A 21,921-nucleotide genomic window follows, 5' to 3' on the forward strand; every position below is an offset into this window, starting at 1 on the left:
CTAGGAGCCAACACAAAGAAACCCGCTGATGATATAACCAGTAATGATGGTGGTGAAGATGAAGGTATCTTTTTTTGTGCTCGACCCTCCCCCCACACACACACCCCCTGATGCATGAGAACCAACCTTCCGACGTTTTTCCAACCCATTTTTTTTCTTTCTTTACTTAAGCCATGCACATTCCGTGTGCATCCTGAGGTTTTTTTTTCTCTCTTTTTCTTCATCCCAAAGGCTGACTTGCTTCACAGAATGAACTTCCATTGAGGTGGGGAAGGTGGGGGAGTGGTGGGTGGGGTGTGATAAGTGAATGGGATTTCTTTATGTCAGATGGTATGCTTTTCCTCCCTGGCGGCTCTCTTCCCCTTCAGATTCTCAGCTTTGCTCTGTGGTAGGTCTCTGTGGACCTCCTGTGCACACCCCGCGCCCACTCTCGCTGGTAGCTCACCTCTCTGAGCCTACACGAGAGGTGTCAATGGGCTATTTGACCACACGGGGATCACAGTTCAGGCCTTCCTGTGTTGTTCGACAAGCATTATCCTCTAGAAAGAGATACCCAAGTGGGGAAACCCTGGGCTGTGGGAGAAGTTCCCCCTCCTTAATTTGAGGTGTCGATACCAGATACACCCCTACTGGCACCCCAACTGAAAACAGCTTTCCCAGTTTATATTGGGTGGAGATGATGGTGGTATGGGGTTGGGGATCGGACCTGGGATTATCCTGGTCCATTTTTTTGGTTTCATCCACATTGAGCAGCAGTCACCGGCCGAGCCATGTGGGGAAGAGCTCTGCGGGATGAGTTGAAAGAGTTTCCATGTCCTCGGCATCCTGAAGTGAAGACCATGGCATCAACGACATTGAGGATCACTTTTCCGGTTGCTCCATTCATCATAACAAAGAGACACTGATTAAATCTCGGGAGGAATGGTGCTTAATGCATGAACCCCATTTCAATCTTCCATATGTTAGAAAGCACAACATTCCGTCTCACTGGAAGAATAACAGGGATAGTTTCATGTTCCATCTGGAATTTAGCGGCATGTATGGAGCCCTGACCATATTAGGCCATAAAGAATGCTGTGAATCCATTGAACATTAGCAGTTTGATCCTCCTCCTGTTAAACCCACCATATATCATTACAAGAGATGTGTGTGTGCGTGTGTGTGCACGTGTGTGTGTACATGTGTGTGTGCATGTGTGTGCACATGTGTGTGCGTGTGTGTTTGTTGTGTGTGTGTGCACATGTGCATGTGTGTTTTGTGTGTGTGTGAGTGCAGGCATTTATATTTATATCAGTGCCTGTCTTTTAATGGTTATATGTATCTGAGGTCAAACCTTTGATTTTCTTACAGATATTCATGACAATGGCCCTAAGCCAGTTATGGTGTATATTCACGGAGGCTCCTACATGGAAAGCACTGGCAACCTGATCGACGGTAGCATTCTGGCAAGTTATGGAAATGTCATTGTCGTAACGCTCAACTACAGGCTCGGGGTTTTAGGTGAGTAACTGGATCAGTTTCAATATTTTCTGATTGATGGGACTCACATTGACTTTGGATGACTGTTTGTTATTTCAAAGGACATTATCCGCCTCTCACTGCTTTTGGGGTGTCACGGGTTCGCTCTTCAACGACTTGCCTCTCCAGCCTCTCATCCAAGCTTTAGGCTCCCCTCTCAAGGTGAATCAATTACCCAGTCTAACATGGTTCCACTGTTAAGCCTGTGGCTGTAAGTGTAAGGGGTGCTCGCGGCAGTAGGGTGGTGGGCAACCAACTCCTGGGCACCTGCCAGCACCATTCGGCAGTCATCTGCTGAGGAATGGCGCATTGTTCCCTTCTTCTCAAAGCACATTGGTGGTCCCATGGAGCAATGCAGGTGGGATGGGGAGAAATGCACTGGAGCAAGAGTATCTGTATCTATATCCTTCCACACCACCGGTGTTTCAATTGCTGAACATGCCAACGCATTGTGACGGAATATTATATCAGTGTAAACAAATCATCCAGGGGAAAGGTTTCTCCAGTTGCAGCGCACACGAAGCAGTGTGATTGTGTTTGTTAAGGTTTCCTCTGTTTGACAGTTCTAGGTTGCTGAAAAGAGGGACATGTTGCCGAAGCTTTTCATCTTACGCTTGTCAGGGCAAATGCAAGAGTGCCAAGTTTCAAATGATTACAACAATTTATACTACAGGAGAAAAGGGTGCTGATTGGCTGGCAAGTTGACTCTGATTGGCTGAGGCATTGCCATTGTTGAAAGCACTAGGCAACCATAGACTCCCTAAGCTTTTGGTTAATTCAAAAAAAGGTGCAAGGCTTGAACATATTACTTTTGTTTGCAGAGAACAGGCCCCTGGGTATGAACGTATGTCACTTCTGGCAAGCATAAATGGGACATGTTATGAGCTTAACCTGCAAACCAATCAGCACCCTTTTTCTCCTGTAGTATAAATTGTTGTGATCGTTTGAAATTTGGTATTCTTGCATTTGTCCTGTTGAGTGCAAGACAGAAAACTTCATGCCTCTCTTTTTAGCATTATTCAAATTATAGATCCTGGGATAACATTTCTTGTGAAAAAATGAATGGAAGCATTGGTACTACTTCACCTTGGCTGCAGTTGCAAAATTGATGATAGCGAATCAGCCCTTTACCCCCTTCCCCCCAATTTTCTGTTCCATTGACTTCTAGTGGTTGTTAATACTGTCTGCCAGTTCACGAGCTCCTGCTTATACCTAGCGCCCAAGGCTAATTTACACCCTGAGATGTCTTATATATGTTTAGCATGTCACTGTACAAAACAACCATTGCAACCCCACCCAACCCACCACACTCTTTTAATCATTATTAAACCCGGAGAAGATATTCTTACCTTCTGAGACAACCTGGTTGGAGTTTAATCAACTGTGGCTTGAGTTGAAGCCGATTATTGAATTGGCATATGATGTAGAAGGAAGTTTGACTGTGATCTGTTCATCTCCAATTAAACCCATTGCAAACTTTAAAACCTGCAGCAGCACCACAAGAGAATAAGACTCCCTCTGATCACTGTGTGCACTGACAACCAAAATAATTTAATAAAGCCTTAGCTCCTGTAAAATCATAAGAATTCATTTTTTTTTAGATCATGGCTATAGTTTACCAGAGATGCTGAGACATTTATGCACATATAGTGTTCAGAGAAATTCTTAGCCTAGTGTACCCCAGTATGTCTTCTGTGCACAGTCCTGCAGTTGAATTATTGGGTCAAAGGAAAAATGTTTGAAGTGAAGAGAGGTCCGGGGCCTTTTGAGGCCTACCCGTCAGATTAATGTTGGCTGTGGCCCCATCAACGGAGATCTTTTTGTGGTTAGTTGTGCACTTCTGGCTGTAAGGTTGTTGCTCCATCACCATTAATGTGCTCGCTACCAGCAAGGCTCCTCATCAGGTATATGGTCTTTCGCGATGACATCTTTATGGTCAAGCATCCCCCCAACCAGGAACAAAGTCGAAATAAGTCGCCTCGGTTATAACGATTTCTCTGATGCTTTCCCTTTTAGCAGGGATATGGGAATGTTGCATGCTACAAATGGTGGATCCCAGTTTCTGCAGGGAAAAGGTCCACTATGACATGGAAAGTACTTGGCTGCATAACGGGGAATCCTGATGGACTCAGTCCGCTCTGATTTTAGATCTCAGAGCCAGCTCATGCTTGGTTTGAGCCTTGATTCCATTTGATGAGTACCTAACTTAGATTGTCATCCATAATAGGCCTTCGTAACTACCTCCAGGTAGAAGGATCAAAGAGTGTTGTCACAAACCTGATTACCAGAGTCTTGGTGCATTATGGAGCTGATGTTGGATGATTTATGCTTGCTCTTATGTGAATCATAGTTTAATTTATACTCATGTGTTATTTTCCACTTTTGATGGATAGGTTGCACACCACTCATAATGTGGAAGAAAGAAGTTTATTGCCCTATACTCTCTGTGTTGCCATTGAAGTGTGGCTATCCTTCTTTTGATGGTTTTGACTTCATCGAAAGCAACACCTGGAACATTAAGAGTTGTTTGAGGTCAAGATGTGAAATTCTGGTGTCTTCATATAGATTGGCTCGGCACATGTTAAGACAGTGGGAACCTGATGAGAGCAGCCAATGACAGGGGGTGGCCACACCATGTGGCGAGGCTGCCTGTGCGCTTGTGGGGTTGGTACTTTCCACTTGATCAGACAACCTGTGCTGCGTGGAGGCACCCCCCCCCCCCAACCACAGCAGACTGGTTGAAGAACACCACTCCCCATCAGGCCTCGCCATCGGCACACCCAACCACCCTTCCAGGACCTGCCTAACTGACTCGGTGATCCCGCCCTACTTACCTTCTTCCCCAGCTCCCATCACTGGCTTGGTCCATGGACTACTGCGGTCCCAGCAGTGGCCACCGCTTCCGATGGCGCTGCTGGGACTGAAAAGCTGCCAGTCCTCTGATTGGTTGGCAGGTCTTGGAGGCGGGACGTCCTGCCTCGGGAGAACAGAAACCAGGACCTCAGGCAACAATTGCCTGCACCATGTAAAATCGCGCCCTGGCTTCCAGGTCTGGTGGGGCAGGCCCAAACCTGACTTTCTAGCTGGTGGGTGGGGTCTCTGCCTCTGCGCTAAATCCCTGCCCGAGTCTCTTTGACAAGCATTTATGATTAGCAATTAGACATCTGAAAACCTCACATCTCCATGTGGACGTGCAGTAAATGTAGGAGCACAAAGAGAGGAACAGGCAGAGGACATTTCACCCCTCTGCCCTGTTCCACCATTCCATAAGATCATAGCTGAACAATGACCTAAATCCACACACCTGCCTTTTCCCCATATCCCTTAATACCTTTGGCTAACAAAAGTCTATTAATCTCAGATGTAAAATTAACAATAGACCCAGCATCAGTTGCTGTTTGTAGAAGAAAGTTCCAAACTTCTACCACCCATTGTGTGTAGCCGTGTTTCCTAATTCCACTCCTGAAAGGTCTGCCTCTGATATTGAGACAATGCCCCCTGTCCTAAACTCCATGACTAATGGAAACAGCTTATCCCAATCTACCCTGTGCGATGAACTCCGATATTTACCTTAATCAGTAGTCAGAGATCAGGAGTTCAGAGGCCAGGAACTACAGTTCCTGGCAGGCCTCAGAGCCTTAGCACATTTGCCAGCCGGAGAATGGCCGCACATGCACAGTTAGTGGTTTTTCTTGTCTTCAGCTCAGGAACCGGCCGTATGCAGATGTGCAGTTCGTTTCTTCAGCTCTTTATGCCCAGTCCCTGCACAGGAGAAAAAGAAGGAAAAAAAGAAGTAAGGTGAAAACGACATGAATCCCTAGGTCAGGTGATCTGAGGAGGAGCTCTTTTGCCAGAGAAGGTGTCTCAGGGAGCAGGACATGGGGATGGGGCAGGGAGAATGTCCCAAACAAAGAAGAAGATCCCCAACCAGGGAGCGGGGCAGGAACAAGTCCCAGGAGAAGGTCCCAGTTAAGAGACAAGGGCAGAGATCAGAAACTGATCCTGTTAAATAAAGTTGAGAGAAAGGAGCAGAACAATAGGCTCTGAATTAAACAGAGAGTGCTTTGGGGAGCATACTTGAAGCAAAGTGGGCTTGAAATAAGCCTGAAGACCTGAGAAGGCAGCTGAATGTTGGTGAAGCACTTGCTGCGGGTCATAAGGGCAAAGGTACCCTTTTGGAGCAGTGTGTTCTGCTTGGTACGGCCAACGATCTGAAAGAGTGTTTAGAAGGTGAAGCTTTAGTGCACATGTAGATTTAAAGGGAAGGAATCTCAGAAGGTGAGATTGAAACACTGGAGATGGATCCATGTTGAAACCGTCTGAGTAGGAGCAATGCCTGGAGAGAATTCCAAGGCGAAATCTTCAAATGTGGAGATTGGAAACCCCCGTGAGAAAGGCAAGGTTTCAGTGAGACCGGTTGGCTCACAGCATGATAAGCGTCTGGATGGATTGTGGAGAAATCCATAGAATCTGCTTTGGTCACACCTGTCATTTACTTTGGAGTGTGTAATGTCTGACCACAGTTTGCCAGGTGGTTCTTACCCTAAATATTAGAGTATGAAATAGGTATGGTAAATTGTTTTATGCTTCCGAATTGGTATGTGTCTGCAAAGATATAGCTGGTATAGCTGGGCTGAAGGAATAGTGAATATTTGAATCATATCCTTGTGTTTGTATTGAGATCTTTCCAACCTTTTTGGTCTGGTATAAATATAGTTCATTTTTCTTGTTTAATAAATGGTGTTATTCTTTTTGTTAAAACTTCATCAGCAGACTCTTGTGAGTCTGTTCGGTAACTTACCATCGTGGTTTCTAAAAAAAAAATAGAAGTTAGGACCTGTCAAGGCAGGTTTCAGTGTGGGATCTGATTTGTCCTGTGGTAACATCAGCTGGGATCATAACACCTGTCTGTTTGCCTTAATATCTTGAAAACATTGATTCACCCCTTAACCACTCACCTTCAGGAAATACAATGCTGGTTTGTGTAATCTCTCCTCTCAGCTTGACACTTGGGGAACAGGTATCATTCTGATAAATCTATGTAATCCAACTGATGTCTGAATAGTAATTTGAAGGGGCAGGCCATTTGGCAAAATGGAGGCAAAATATTTAGGCTTGGATTTGTGGTTTCAAGGTGGGTGTGCAGGGCCGGTAAATCTCCTGGTTTTCCGCACCTGCCTTAGGAAAAAGTGCCCTGAATGGTGGGACCTTTGCTCCAGGGGCGGGAGGAATGGGATGGAGTTGGGCCTGCCATCCCTGGATGCAGATCAAAATAGCCATAAGGGCTGCCTAGTGCATGCACAGACCTCAGGAGCCATGTTGAGATGAAATAAAGTAAAGTTCTAAATATCTATTACAGACTTCACTATGTATAAAAACATTCTCATTCATGAAAGCTCGTTCAATACATTTAAATCTCCTCAAATACTAAACCTCTTATAAAAACAAACATTTGTCCTTATAACCCCAAATCAAAGACAGCTAATCCTTAAATAACCTCTGAGCTATCAATAAAACTGTGAACCTACAGTTCCCCATTGTAATAATGATACGTTGGGGAAATCAGTCAAGCATAAATAATTCTATAATGATAGCGCTTAGAGTTATGTCAACAAACAGCTATTGAAACTGCTAGCACAGGTCTGTTTTCAACTTACAGACACAGGCAGGCAGTTTTTTTTTTTCATTTTTTTTAAAGGGCAGGCTATTTAAATAACTTGACAGCCTGACAGTTCCACAGACCTTATCCACCCTTTATGAGCATTTACATCCACTCTAAAATATTTGTAACTCCCACAATCTTGGATAAGGCCTTTGCTCCAGTGAAAACTGAGTTTGCTTGAACTCAGCAGTGAGTTCAAATAGCCCTGTTGAGTATAGGTTCCTCTCATGTACTCAGGTCCTGCCTCCGTTCCCCTAGCAGCGAAAATAGGATTGGTCCGAAATGGGGCAGGACTTGCGGTCCTGGGTCCTGCTCACCATTTTTAAATGTCCCCAGAGTCTCCATGAATCCATGAAAATCTATGCCCAGGTGTCATTCTGGTAAACCTGTGCTGCACTCCCTCCAAGGCTGATAAGTCCTTCCTAGGGTGTGGTGCCCAGGACTATTCCAGGTGAGGTCTAACCAGGGTTTTGTTCACCTGATACATCTGTGTGCTGCAGAGGAATTTGTAATCCCATACAAATGCACCTTTCATACAACGTGCCTGTGCTTTCAACTGATAACTGAACAATAATTGGAAGGAGCAACCCATGTGGCAAATGGGGGCAAAACATATAGTCTCCAAAAAGATCACTTCACGCAAGCAATACATAGGATGTGGAATCCTGGGGCACAAACATTTGCTGGAGCAGAGTCTGTAAATTCTTTTTAAAAGGGAATGCAAGCAAATGGAACATGTTCAAGCCTTGCACATATTTTGAATTCCTCGTGAGCTTGGGGAGCCTATAGTTCCCTATTGCTTTCTCCATGGGAATGCCTTGGCCAATCAGAGTTGATTTGCCAACCAATCAGCACCCTTTTCTCCTGTAGTATAAATTGTTGTGACTGTTTGAAATTTGGCATTCTTGCATTTGTCCTGATGAAAAGCAACTGTTTGAAAGGGAATTATTTAACTACTTGAGAAAGAAGGCCTGAGGAACAAATTGCAGTGTGGCACCTCAGGCAGTGCAGCCAGGGAAGTTTGCATGTTTTAAAGTGAGCATAAAACAGAATAATTTTCACAGCTGGTATGTAACCATATTGAGCACTACTGACGAGTATATTAAATGATTAGTTGGCAAACTGAAGTTTGCTGATAAATTGTTGAAGGTGGCAGGGGAGGTTGAGAAAGCGGTCAATAAGGTATATAGGATCCTGGGCTTTATCAATAGAGGCAAAGAGTACAAAAGCAAGGACATCATGGTGAATCTTTATAAAACACTGGTTCAGCCTCATTTGGAGTATTGTGTCCAGTTCTGGGCATTGTACTTTCCGAAGATTTGGAGAGGGCGCAGAAAAGATTTATGAGAATGGTTCCAAGGATGAATGACTTCAGCTTACATGGGTAGGTTAGAGAGGCTGCAGCTGTTGTCCTTCACGAAGAGAAGGTTGAGTGGGGATTTAATGGAGGTGTTCAAAACCGTGGGAGGTCTGGAAAGATTAGGGAGAAACTTTTCCCATTGGCTGAAGGGTCAAGAACCAGAGGATTTAAGGTGATTGTCAAAAGAACAAAAAGCGGTATGAGGAGAATCTTTTTTTACACAGCGAGTGGTCAGGATCTGGAAAGCAGTGCCTCAGAATATGGTGAAGTTGGATTTAAGAATTTGCAGAGCTACTGCCGGGAAAATGCTGGAGAGTGGGACTGGGCTGGATTTAACGCAGAGATTCGCTCTCTCTCTCTCTCTAGCAGTCCCTCGAAGTGAGGAGGACCCTTGCCACAGAGCCAATGGCAAACGCTTGTGCGTGGAGTTGTTTAATGTGGGGAGACTGTTGCACTGCAGCTACCATACGGTTCTAGCTGACCAGGAAGCTCTCCCGCTGCCATAGGCATATCGGAAGGATTTGCAGATTGACATTCAACCAGTTTCCCCATGCCACAAGCACTCCTTCTATGACCATCAGGTCCTGGGGTGGAACTTGAACCCAGAGCTTCTGGCTCAGAGGCAGGGACACTACCCACTGCCCCACAAGATCTCCACCTCCCCTGATTAAGTGGAGCTGGGAAGGGGAAGACGTGTGACTCCCAGCCATCAGCGGTGGCAAGATATCAGTTAGCCTCATTAATGAGCCAGTTGACACCCATTACCCCTGGGTCCACGACAATTTGGTATTTGCTTCTGTGACCTCAGAAAGCTGCCCAGCAATGGTTTGCCAAGGGCCTTCCAGGAGGACCCCTCATTGTCAGGCCCTCTGTGCCCGATCAAGGGACCTGACATCGGGCAGGGGGTTGGCTACTGAAAGCCACCCCCTGCCCTTGCCTCTGACCTCCCCACCCACCCTGCCCCAGCTCCCCACCAGCACGCACCCCACCCTGCAATCCCCATCCCCCATCGCTCACCATTGGTCTGCTGTTCCCACCATGATCCTGGGCCTCTGAAGCAGGAGCAGCACCACCACCGCCCGCCACTCCCACCGATGCAGGCGGCAATGACGAGCAGCTGGCTTCTGCCCCCGGTGGGCAGGTCTTCTACCCCGCCGGCACCTCAATCGCAGGGAAGGTCCACCAGTGGCCACTTAAGTGCCTGAAGGGCACTTGATTCTGTCGACCTTTCTCCAACAGAACTGGAAGGGGTTCCCCGCTGGTTCTCCGACTGGTGGACAGGAGGTCAAATGACCTCCTTCTGGGCTGTAACCATTCTATGATTTCACTTTTTTCAAAAGTAGTAGCCAAATGTCCAGAAATTATTGTTGGTAATAACAGAGCATGCGTGTTTAGTGTGTTGGCACTTCACTGTTTTAGAGGAGGCGTTATTCCATTTAAACTATACGGTTAAAATAGCAGAAAGAGAATATTTATGCGAATGCGGAGAAAGTGCAGTCCCTCATATCGCTTAACTGTAAGTCCTGGTCCATAACAATGATTACGTTGAGTGAGAGGGCAGATGAGGGCTCTAAGACTGGATCAGCACATCCCTTATTCAATTCACATCACATATTGTACCCATCACAGCGGGATGACATTTTTTCCATCTGTTTGTGCTTGAATGGAACTCAGATCCCCGAGGATAAGAGGGAATGTTTCAGTTCACTGCACTGTACAAGTCGTCTTCAGTTAATGACAGGGACACGGTTTCCACTGGAGGAGTTCAGTAACAGTACACGGGACTGATCTCATGTCAACCTTTGTCTGTATCCCATCTCGGTTCATTTTATTGAAAAAAATTATTTTAATTGGGTCATTTTAAAATGAGTGGACACATGGAGAGTTTTCTAAGATGAGAAACTCAGGGGAAGGGTAAAAGCCCAGAGTAGAGAACATTGCCAAAGAGAAAGAGAGGCATAGCATTCAAAAGCAGGAGAATTAATCTACTCCTTTATATAACACTGGTTGGGCTTCGGTTGGAGTATTTGTTCGTTGCTGAGCACCACACTTTAGGACAAGTTCTGAGAGAGGGCGCAGTGGAGATTGACTAGACTGCTGCTAGGGAGGTGAAACTTCAGTTAAGCAGAGAGACTGGAGAATCTGGAGCTATTTTCCTTAGATTAGAGAAGGTCCGGGGGGAGATTTAATCAAAGTGTTCTAAATCATGAAGGGATTTGAGAGAATGAATAAGGAGAATAATGGTTTGGTAGTACAGAAATTGAGTATTGCCGGAAAAAAGAGACATGTCAAAGCTTTTTGTCTTGCACTCATCAGGACATTTTATAAGAATACCAGTATGAGTGGAAAACAACAATGCTTGGCAGTTAACTGTTAGTCACCATTACTGATGCATTCGCCATGGTAACACCTCTACCAATGGGAATCCATTTGCCAACCAATCAGCACCCTCTTCACATACAATATAAATTGTTGTTTTCCCATTATGTTGTTACTCTTGCGAAGTGTCCTGATGAGTGCAAGATGAAAAGCTTCGACATCTCTCTTTTTTTCTGCAGTACTCAAATAAGGAGAAACTGTTTCCAGTAGCAGAATGGTTGGTATCCAGAGGGACCCAGGTTTATGATCATTGGCAAAAGAACCAAAGGGGAGATGAGGGATTTTTTTATTTTAACGCAGTGAGTTGTTGTGCTCTGCCTGAAAAGACGATGGGAGTAGATTCAGTAGCACCTTTGAAAAGAGAATTGTCCAAACTTGGAAAGGAAATATTTCAGGGCTATGAGGAGGAGAGAGCAGGAGAGTGGGCCTAAAAGGATAGCTCTTTCAAAGAGCCAGTAGAAGTACGATAGGCCAAATGGCCTCCCTCTATGCTGCATGATTCTGTGATAAGTGAATTTATGTGGGATCAGAAATGGATTGTGGAGTTCTTAATGAATTTGTGAATGACGCTGATTGAATGGCGTGCTGAGTCGCATCATAAAACAGTGTAAACACTTATTTTATTCTTTCATGGGATGTGGGCATCACTGGCAAGGCCAGCATTGGTTGCCCATCCCTGATTGCCCTTGAGAAGGTGGTGGTAAGCTGCCTTCTTGAACCGCTGCAGTCCATGTGTTATAGGAACACCCACAGTGCTGTCAGGGAGGGAATTCCAGGATTTCGAGCCAGTGACACTGAAAGAACAGTGATATATTTCAAAATCAAGGGGAACTTGACGGTTGTGGTGTTCCGATGCATCTGCTGCCCTTGCCCTTCTTGGTGGCAGAGGTTGAGGGACTGAAAAGTATTGTCGAAGGAGTCCTGGTGAGTCGCTGCAGTGCATCTTGTATCTTGTGCACACTGCTGCCAAAGTGCATCGCTGGTGGAGGGAGTGAATTGCTTTGGTGGTTGGGGTGCCAGACAAGCAGAATGCTTTGTCCTGGATGATGTTGACCTTCTTTGGTCTTATTGGAGCCACACCCATTCAGGTAAGTGGAGTGTTTTCCATCACAACCCTGACTTGTGCCTTGTGGATGGTGGACAGGCTTCGGGGAGTCAGGAGGTGAATTATGCACCTCAGACTTCCCAGCCTCTGACCTGCTCCTGTAGCCTTGGTATTTATGTGGCTGATCCAGCTCAGTTCCTGGTCAATGGTAACCATCAGAATTGATGGTGGGGGAGTTAGCGATGGTAATGCCATTGAATGTCAAGAGAGAATGATTAGATCCTCTCTTGTTAGAGGTAGTCATTACCTGGCACTTGTGTGGCATGAATGTTACTTGCCACTTGTCAGCCCAAGCCTGAATGTTGTTCACATCTTACTGCATGTGGACATGGGCTGCTTCAGTATCTGAGGAGTTGCAAATGGTGTTGAACATTGTGCAATCATCAGCGAACATTCCCACTTCTGACTTTACGATGGAGGGAAGGTCACAGAGCTTTAATCAAACAAAATTTGACACCAAACAAAACAAGAAGATGTTAGGTCAGATGTCCAAAATCTTGGTCAAAGAGGTAAGTTTTAAGGAACTTCAAAAGGAGAGACAATAGATAGAAAGAAGGAGGGATTTAGGAATGGAATTGCAAGTGCAACTACAGGTATGGCCGTCAATGTTGGAGCGATTAAAATCAGGGTTCTGCAAGATACCAGGATTGCAGGAGCACAAAGATCTTGGAGGGCTGTAGGGCTGGCTGGAGGAGGGCACAGGGATAGGGAGGGCTTAGTCTATGGAAGGATGAGAATTTCAAAATCGAGGTGTTGCTGTACCAGAAGCCAATGTGGATCAGCGAGCACAGGAGTCAACAGGACTTGGTGTGGGTTAGGAATATGCACGGCAGAGTTTTGGATGATCTTAAGCTCATGCAAGGGTGGGGATGGCTGGCCTGGAATGCATTGTAATAGTCAAGTTTAGAGAAAGTAAGGACATAGATGAGGGTTTCAGCAGAAGAGCTGAGGCAGAGATGGGATAGGGCAGTGTTACAGAGGTGGAAGTCAGCAGTTTGACTGGATGCTCAATTTTGGGTCAAATACGCAAAGACGATTGGAAATGTCTGGCCGCTCCTCAGTCGGCTCCCAGCTTGGAGTCAATGGCTAGGAAATTGAATATTTATTTAGTGGGGACTGAAGAAAATGGTTTTAGTCTGAGCAATATTTGGTGGGAGGAAATTTCCGCCTATCCAGGACTGGATGTTAGACATGCTGTTTGACAAATTAGAGCCAATGAAGCAGTCGAAAGGTGGTGCTGAGGTCGAACTAAGTATGGTCAATGTACATGTATTGATGATGTTGAGCTTCTTTAGTCTAATTGGAGCCAGGCAAGAGGAGTGTTTTCCATCACACTCCTGACTTGTGCCTTGTGGATGGTGGACAGGCTTCGGGGAGTCAGGAGGTGAATTATGCACCTCAGACTTCCCAGCCTCTGACCTGCCCCTGTATCCATGGTATTTATATGGCTGATCCAGTTCAGTTTCTGGTCAATGGTAACCTTCAGAATTGATGGTGGGGGAGTCAGCGATGGTAATACCATTGAATGTCAAGAGGGAATGATTAGATCCTCTCTTGTTAGAGGTAGTCATTACCTGGCACTTGTGTGGCATGAATGTTATTTGCCACTTGTCAGCCCAAGCCTGAATGTTGTCCACATCTTACTGCATATGGACATGGACTGCTTCAGTATCTGAGGAGTCATGTGGAGTACATGTGGAAATGGACATACAAGTATACAAATTAGGAGCAGAAGTAGGCCATTCGGCCCCTCAAGCCAGCTCCACCATTCACTAAGATCATGGCTGACCTGATTTTTGCCTTAACTTCACTTTCCTGCCTATCCCTGATACCCTTTGACTCCCTTGTTAGTCAAGAATCAAACTGTTTCTGTCTTAAAAATATTCAATGACCCTGCCTCCACCGCTCTCTGGGGCAGGGAGTTCCAGAGGCCCACAACCCTCTGAAAGAATAAAAAAAATCTCCTCATCTCCATCTTAAAAATGGAGACTCCTTATTTTTAAACTGTGTTCTAGTCTCTCCAAAAGGGGAAACACCCTTTCAGCATCCACCTTGTCAAGTCCCCCTTTGGATCTTATGTGTTTCAATAAGATCACCTCTCATTCTTCTATGGAAACAGGCCCAACATGTCCAACCTTTCTTCAAAGGATAACCCCCTTATCCCAGGAATCAGTCGAGTGAACCTTTTCTGACCTGCTTCTAATGCAAGTATGTCCTTTCTGAGCTAAAGAGACCAAACTCCGGATGTGGCCTCACCAACAACTGTTTCCAAATATCCCTGCTTTTATATTCCATTCTCTTTGTAATAAACTGCAACATTCCATTAGCATTCCTAACCACTTGCTGAACCTACATACTAACTTGTTGTGATGCAGGCACCAGGACATCCAGATCTTTCTGTACCTCAGAGTTCTGAAAACACCCCTCTCCATTTAGCTTTTTTATTCTTCCTGCCAAAATGGAAAAGTTTGTACTTTCCCTCATTATACTCTATCTGCCATTTTTTTCCCTCTCATATAATCTACCTATATCCCTTTGCAGACTCCTTATCTCCTCTTCACAGTTACTTTCCTATCTATCTTTGTGTCATCAGCAAAGTTACCAACCATACTTTCAGCCCCTTCATCCAAATCATTGATATAAATTGTAAATAGTTGAGGCCCTGGCAGTGATCCCTGTGGCACTCCACTCGTTATATCTTTCAATCTCAAAAATGAGCCATTTATGCCGACTCTCTGGTTCCTGTTAGCTAACCAATGCCAATACGTTACCCCTTACACCACGGGCACTAGTAACCTTTGATGTGGCATCTTGTCAAATGCCTTCTGGAAATCTAAGTGCACCACATTCACAGGTTCTCTTTTATAGGACATCACATTCACAGGTTCCCCATAAAAACACTGCATTTTTGAAGGGTGTTGATGAGAGGCAGCATAGAGTTGATAAATAGAAGGAGACTCAGGGATAGATCATTGAATGACTCCAGGATGTAGGAGCTGGAAGAGAGAGATGGAAAGACAAGGCATTTAAGGGTGGGGGGGGGGAATTCCTGACTGAAGTCAACAAACCTTTTGATGGTCCATCAATTATCTGTCCCACCCATTACGACTGGAAAATTTAGGCGCCAGAGTTTAGAGCCCTGGTAGCTGAAGGCATGGCTGCCAATACTGGGGCACAGCTCGTTATTGAGGATTTTGTCTGCGCACATAGATCATGGCTTGATGAGGTTTGCATGTATTATTAATCCCAGAAAATGTTTAAAATGCTGTTTTATCTTTAATGATGAATGATAGTAACCGCAAGGATTGAACTGTTGGTCAAGCAAAGTTTCGCTTTTTAGTTTTGATGCTCTGATGGAGAGAGAGATAACGAGTGTGTCAGCCACAGATCAGTGCCTGACACTCCTGGTTCAAACTCACAAAATCCAGGCTGACACTCCAGAGCAGTGCTGAGGGAGTGCTGCATTGTCAGAGGTACCATACTTTGAATGGAATTTTAAACTGACTTCTCAGACAGAAAAAAAGTCACCGTTGCAGGGGAGTTCTCCTTGGTGTCCAGACTAGACATTATCTACGCAAAACCACTTACCACATAATCACAACACAGAAGAAGTCCATTCAACCCACCGTGTCTGTACTGGCTCTTTGAAGGAGCTATCCACTCCATTACTGTTTTCCCATGGCCTGAAAATATTTCCTTTTCAAGTATTTATCTGTTATGATGTGGCAGACGATGTGTGCCAGGCAGATCAAATCCACAAGGGAAACTTGACCACGCTATCACAATGATTTTGCAATTTGTATTTATTTTGAGGTGTGACCCATAAATTCAGAAGTAATAAGTCCATCAAGACTTCAGAGATTTTTAAAAATAACTAAATAATAAATTTATTAATGAAAGGAAAGATTTCAAGTGCATGCATAGGTCTACAAGTTACTACTATAATAACTCCTAAAAGCCCTAATTAATCTGGCTTCCAGTCACACCCCCGTTAAGGCAAAGGTTAAAAAAAAATGGATTTTAAACAGATCCAGCAAGGTAACCCTGGACAGTAGAATTCAAAGTGGCTTTCCCCAGCTTCGGTTTCTGTAGACAGCAGGCTTAATGCACAAATACAGGAGGCTTCTCACACTCCTGTTAGATTTTACAATACCTTCCCTGACACATAGCCTCATTCTCCTTTATATATGTTTCTCCCTTTTAATGTAAATTCCATTGTTCCCATATGTCTTTGGAACTTCACCTTTCTCATAATATAAATCTTTTCATGGTGCTAAAATTGTCAGTAGCCTTTGGGAAAAATCAACACACTGCTTGAGCTAGCTTCCCTGGCTAGGTGTAAACATCCTGCCACCTTTTTGAAACTCAAACTGCTGATTTACCTAAAAATGCAAATTCTCCTCACCTCACATTCTAAGACTTCAGCCATGTTTACATATTTAACATTTCAAACCGAGCTTCTTTTGATGAGTCAAAACCTCCAGACCAGCTGTCTTCAATTCACACACACAGAGAAACTATCCAAACCCCACTATTAACCTAATTTTACAATAAATCACAATAATATTATGAGAATTATTATACTTTCATTACCCAATTCCCTTCAGAAAGTTACTATTCAATCTGCTTTCTCCACTGTACAGGCCTCCGAACAGTAGTCAGGATGTGGGGCACAAGATACACCAGGAGATAGAAAAGGCGTGTAAGAAAGGCAAGGTTACAGTGATCATGGGGGATTTCAATATGCAGGTAGACTGGGAAAATCAGGTTGGTAGTGGATCCCAAGAAAAGGAATTTGTGGAATGTCTACGAGATGGCTTTTTGGAGCAGCTTGTGGTGGAGCCCACTAGGGATCAGGCAATTCTAGATTTAGTGATGTGTAATGAGGCAGATTTGATAAGGGAGCTTAAGGTGAAGGAACCCTTAGGAGGAAGTGACCATAATATGATAGAATTTACCCTGCAATTTGAGAGGAAAAAGCTGGAATCAGATGTAACGGTATTACAGTTGAATAAAGGCAACTACAGAGGCATGAGGGAGGAGCTGGCCAGAATTGACTGGGAGATGAGCCTAGCAGGAAAGACAGTGGAACAGCAATGGCAGGAGTTTTTGGGAGTAATTTGGGAGACGCAGCAAAAATTCATCCCTAGGAAGAAGAAGCATACTAAAGGGAGGACGAGGCAACCATGGCTGACAAGGGAAGTCAGGGACAGCATAAAAGCTAAAGAGAAAGCATACAATGCGGCGAAGAGCAGTGGGAAACCAGGGGATTGGGAAGCCTACAAAGACCAACAGAGGACAACTAAAAAAGAAATAAGGAGGGAGAAGATTAAATATGAGGGTAAACTAGCCAGTAATATAAAAGAAGATTGCAAGAGTTTTCTTTTGATATATAAAGGGTAAGAGAGAGGCAAAAGTGGACATTGGGCTGCTGGAAAATGATGCTGGAGAAGTAGTAGTGGGGAACAAAGAAATGGCGGAGGAACTGAATAGGTACTTTGCGTCAGTCTTCACAGTGGAAAACATGAGTGACATCCCCAAAGTTCAAGAGAGTCGGGGGGCAGAGGTGAGTATGGTGGCCATTACCAAGGAGAAGGTGCTAGATGATCTGGTGATCTTTCAGGAATCACTGGAGTCAGGGAGGGTCCCAGAGGACTGGAAAATCTCTAATGTAACCCCCCTGTTTAAGAAGGGAGTGAGGCAAAAGACGGGAAATTACAGGCCGATTAGCCTGACCTCGGTCGTTGGTAAGATTTTAGAGTCCATTATTAAGGATGAGATTTCAGAATACTTGGAAGTGCACGGTAAAATCGGGCAAAGTCAGCATGGTTTCATCAAGGGGAGGTCATGCCTGACAAATCTGTTATAATTCTTTGAGGAGGTAACGAATAGGTTAGACAAAGGAGAGCCAATGGACGTTATCTACTTGGACTTCCAGAAGGCCTTTGACAAGGTGCCGCACAGCAGGCTGCTCAGTAAGATAAGAGCCCATGGTGTTAGAGGCAAGGTACTAGTATGGATAGAAGATTGGCTGTCTGGCAGGAGGCAGAAAGTGGGGATAAGGGAGTCCTTCTCAGGATGCCGGCCGGTAACTAGTGGAGTTCCGCAGGGGTCAGTGTTGGGACCACAACTTTTCACTTTATACATTAATGATCTAGATGAAGGAACTGAGGGCATCCTGGCTAAGTTTGCAGATGATACAAAGATAGGTGGAGGGACAGGTAGTATGGAGGAGGCGGGGAGGCTGCAGAAGGATTTGGACAGGTTAGGAGAATGGGCAAAGAAGTGGCAGATGGAATACAACATGGGGAAGTGTGAGGTCATGCACTTTGGTAGGAAGAATAGAGGCATAGACTATTTTCTAAATGGGGAGAGAATTCAGAAATCTGGAGTGCAAAGGGACTTGGGAGTCCTAGTCCAGGATTCTCTTAAGGTTAACTTGCTGGTTGAGTCGGTAGTTAGGAAAACAAATGCAATGTTGGCATTTATTTCGAGAGGACTAGAATATAAAAGCAGGGATGTGCTTCTGAGGCTTTATAAGGCTCTGGTCAGACCACATTTAGAATATTGTGAGCAATTTTGGGCCCCGTATCTCAGGAAGGATGTGCTGGCCCTGGAGAGAGTCCAGAGGAGGTTCACGAGAATGATCCCAGGAATGAAAGGCTTAAGATATGAGGAACGTTTGAGGACTCTGTGTCTATACTCGATGGAGTTTAGAAGGATGAGGGGGGATCTGATTGAAACTTACAGAATACTGAAAGGCCTGGATAGAGTGGATGTGGGGAAGATGTTTCCATTAGTAGGAGAGACTAGGACCTGAGGGCACAGCCTCAGAGTAAAGGAGAGGAGTAGAGGAGAAACTTCTTTAGTCAGAGAGTGGTGAATCTATGGAATTCATTGCCACAGAAGGCTGTGGAGGCCAGGTCATTGAGGGTATTTAAGACCGAGATAGATAGGTTCTTGATTGGTAAGGGGAGAAGGTGGGAGAATGGGGTTGAGAAACTTATCAGCCATGATTGAATGGTGGAGCAGACTCGATGGGCCGAATGGCCTAATTTCTGCTCCTATGTATTATGGTCTTATGTTCCAGATCACAACAGCCTGCTTGATGCATTAGAAAAAATTCTCCTCACCTCCTCTTTTGCCAATCACCGTAAATCTGTGATCTTTGCTTTCTGATCCTCCTGCTAATGGACCCAATTGCTCCTTATTCACTCTATCGATACCCAATGCAGGTGGATTAGAATCTCTTTCTCCCAGCGTCTAACATTCATACTCCATTTCAACACTTAGAAAATGGGAGAGTCAAGAAATGTGGGTGTGTCCATTTTGACAAGTCATTTAATTCTTCCACGAAAATGTTGGCCAGAGGAATGTCACACCAATGGATTTGACATTCAGCTGATAATTTCGCTCACAGAAGCTTCCAAACTCAGAACACCTTTCATTAAAATGTGGCTGTTAAATAATTAAATGGACAATCAACGTGAGTGTTCCAATAACTAGCCACTTGTAGCCACGGTTTATTAGCACTGCTCATTATGATTTTATACGTTAAGATTTCAGATCGTAATTGGCTCCTGCTGAATATTAATCACTTTTACACTCAGAAGAGAGACTTGGTAGACTGTGTTAATTATAGACTGTTCCTTACACAGTGGGGCTCACTGCAGTTCTACTCATCACCCGATATGCATTATTCTGCAACCCAAGGTGAGTGATAAATTAAAACAAATAAGGTAAATCATAATGAGAAGAATTGTCAGTGGAGTAATCAACACCGCTTTCAGGATGGGACACTCTGTGATGAATTTGGTAGAGTTATGCATCTGGAAATTACTTTTAGCAATATTGGCAGATAAATGGCTAATGTGCTTATGTGCCAAGTCTCTGCCTGCTATTTTAGCAGAGGATTTAACCCATAATAACCTCTTTGCCGGCTAACATAAAACAAGTTTATTTTGAAAATATCACAGTGGAGATTTAGATTTTTGTGAGGTAAGATACAAGTAAGCCATTGATGGCTTGAGGGGCTGAATGGCCTACTCCTGTTCCCAATGTTCCTATTTTCCAAACCCCCCCGTCCTTTCTCTTCTGAAAGTTTTTAAAAAATTCATTCACAGGATATAGGCATTGCTGGCAAGGCCAGCATTTGTTGTCCATCCCTAACTGCCCTTGAGATGGTGGCGGTGACCAATCTCCTTGAATACAATTGTATTGAATACAATAGTACTGTCCATGACAGTATCAATAGGAGTGACCACCACACAGTCTCTGTGGAGACGAAGTCCCACCTTCACATTGAGCACACCCCCGATCGCGTTGTGTGGCACTACCACCGTGATAAATGGGATAGATTTCGAACAGACCTAGCAACTCAAGATTGGGCAACCATGAGGCACTGTGGGCCATCAGCAGCAGTATTGTACTCAATCACAATCTGTAACCTCATGGCCCGGCATATCCCACACTCTACCATTACCATCAAGCCAGGGGGTCAACCCTGGTTCAATGAAGAGTGCAGGCGGGCATGCCAGGAGCAGCGCCAGGCATACCTAAAAATGAGGTGTCAATCTGGTGAAACTACAACTCAGGACTATTTAAACAGCATAAGCAGCAAAGTGATAGACAGAGCTAAGCGATTCAACAACCAGTGGATCAGATCTAAGCTCTGCAGTCCTACAACATCTAGTCATGAATGGTGGTGGACAATTAAACAACTCACTGGAGGAGGAGGCTCCACAAATATCCCCATCCTCAGTGATGGAGGAGCCCAGCACATCAATGCAAAAGATAAGGCTGCAGCACTTGCAACAATCTTCAGCCAGAGGTGCCCAATGGATGATTCATCTCGGCTTCCTCCGGAGGTCTCCAATTTGATTCACTCTACATGATATCAAGAATTAGTTGAAGGCACTGATACTGCAATATTTTGGCAATAGTACTGAAGACTTGTGCTCCAGAATATGCCGCACCCTTAGCCAACCTGTTCCAGTACAGCTACAACACTGGCATCTACCAGGCAATGTGGAAAATTGCCCAGGTATGTCCTGTACACCAAAAGCAGGACAAATCCAACCTGGCCAATTACCAGCACAGCAGTCTGCTCTCGATGATCAGTAAAGTATTGGAAGGGGTCATCAACAATGCTATCAAGTGGCATTTGCTTAGCAATGACCTGCTCACTGATGCCCAGTTTGGGTTCCGCCAGAGTCACTCCACTCCTGACCTCATTATAGCCCTTGGTTGAAACATGGACAAAAAAGCTGAACTCCAGAGGTGAGGTAAGAGTGACTGCCCTTGACATCAAGGCAGCATTTGACCGAGTGTGGCACCAAGAAGCCCTGGCAAAACTTGAGCCAGTGGGAATCAGGGAGAAAACTCTCCGCTGGCTGGAGGTATACACAGCACATAGGGAGATGGCTGTAGTTGTTGGAATTTAATCATCTCAGCTCCAGGACATCACTGCAGGAGTTCCTCAGGGTAGTGTCATAGGACCAATCATCTTCAACTGCTTCGTCAATGACCTTCCTTCCATCATAAGGTCAGAAGTGCTTCTCAGGGGCATTAAAACAAAGTTTGACACTGAGCCATGTTCAGACGTATTAGGGCAGATAACCAAAAGCTTGGTCAACGAGGTAGGTTTGAAGGAGCGTCTTAAAGGAGGTCAACAGACAGAGAAGTTTAGGGAGGGATTTCCAGAGTCTATGGCTTTGACAGCGTGACCGTCAATGGTGTGTTTAAAATTGGGGATGCTCAAAAGGCCAGTTTTAGAGGAGTGCAGATACCTCTGACCGTTTTTATGCTGGGGAGGGGTGAGACCGTGGAGGGATTTGAAAACAAGGAAGAGAATTTCAAAATCAAGGCTTTGCTTGACCGGGAAGCAATGTAGGTCAG

General features: G+C 44.8%; 1 protein-coding gene across 1 annotated transcript in view; it reads left to right on the top strand.

Moving 5' to 3' along the window:
* The window catches only part of nlgn4xa (neuroligin 4 X-linked a), a 236,486-nt gene that overhangs the window by 88,290 nt on the left and 126,275 nt on the right, over nucleotides 1–21,921 (top strand). The window contains exon 2 of the mRNA XM_078545058.1: nucleotides 1,351–1,500. Within this exon, the coding sequence (XP_078401184.1) occupies nucleotides 1,351–1,500 (150 nt within the window). The remainder of the gene's footprint in view (nucleotides 1–1,350; nucleotides 1,501–21,921) is intronic.

This window comes from Cetorhinus maximus, chromosome 7 (genome assembly GCF_964194155.1).
Source record: "Cetorhinus maximus chromosome 7, sCetMax3.hap1.1, whole genome shotgun sequence".
Lineage (NCBI taxonomy): Eukaryota > Metazoa > Chordata > Chondrichthyes > Lamniformes > Cetorhinidae > Cetorhinus > Cetorhinus maximus.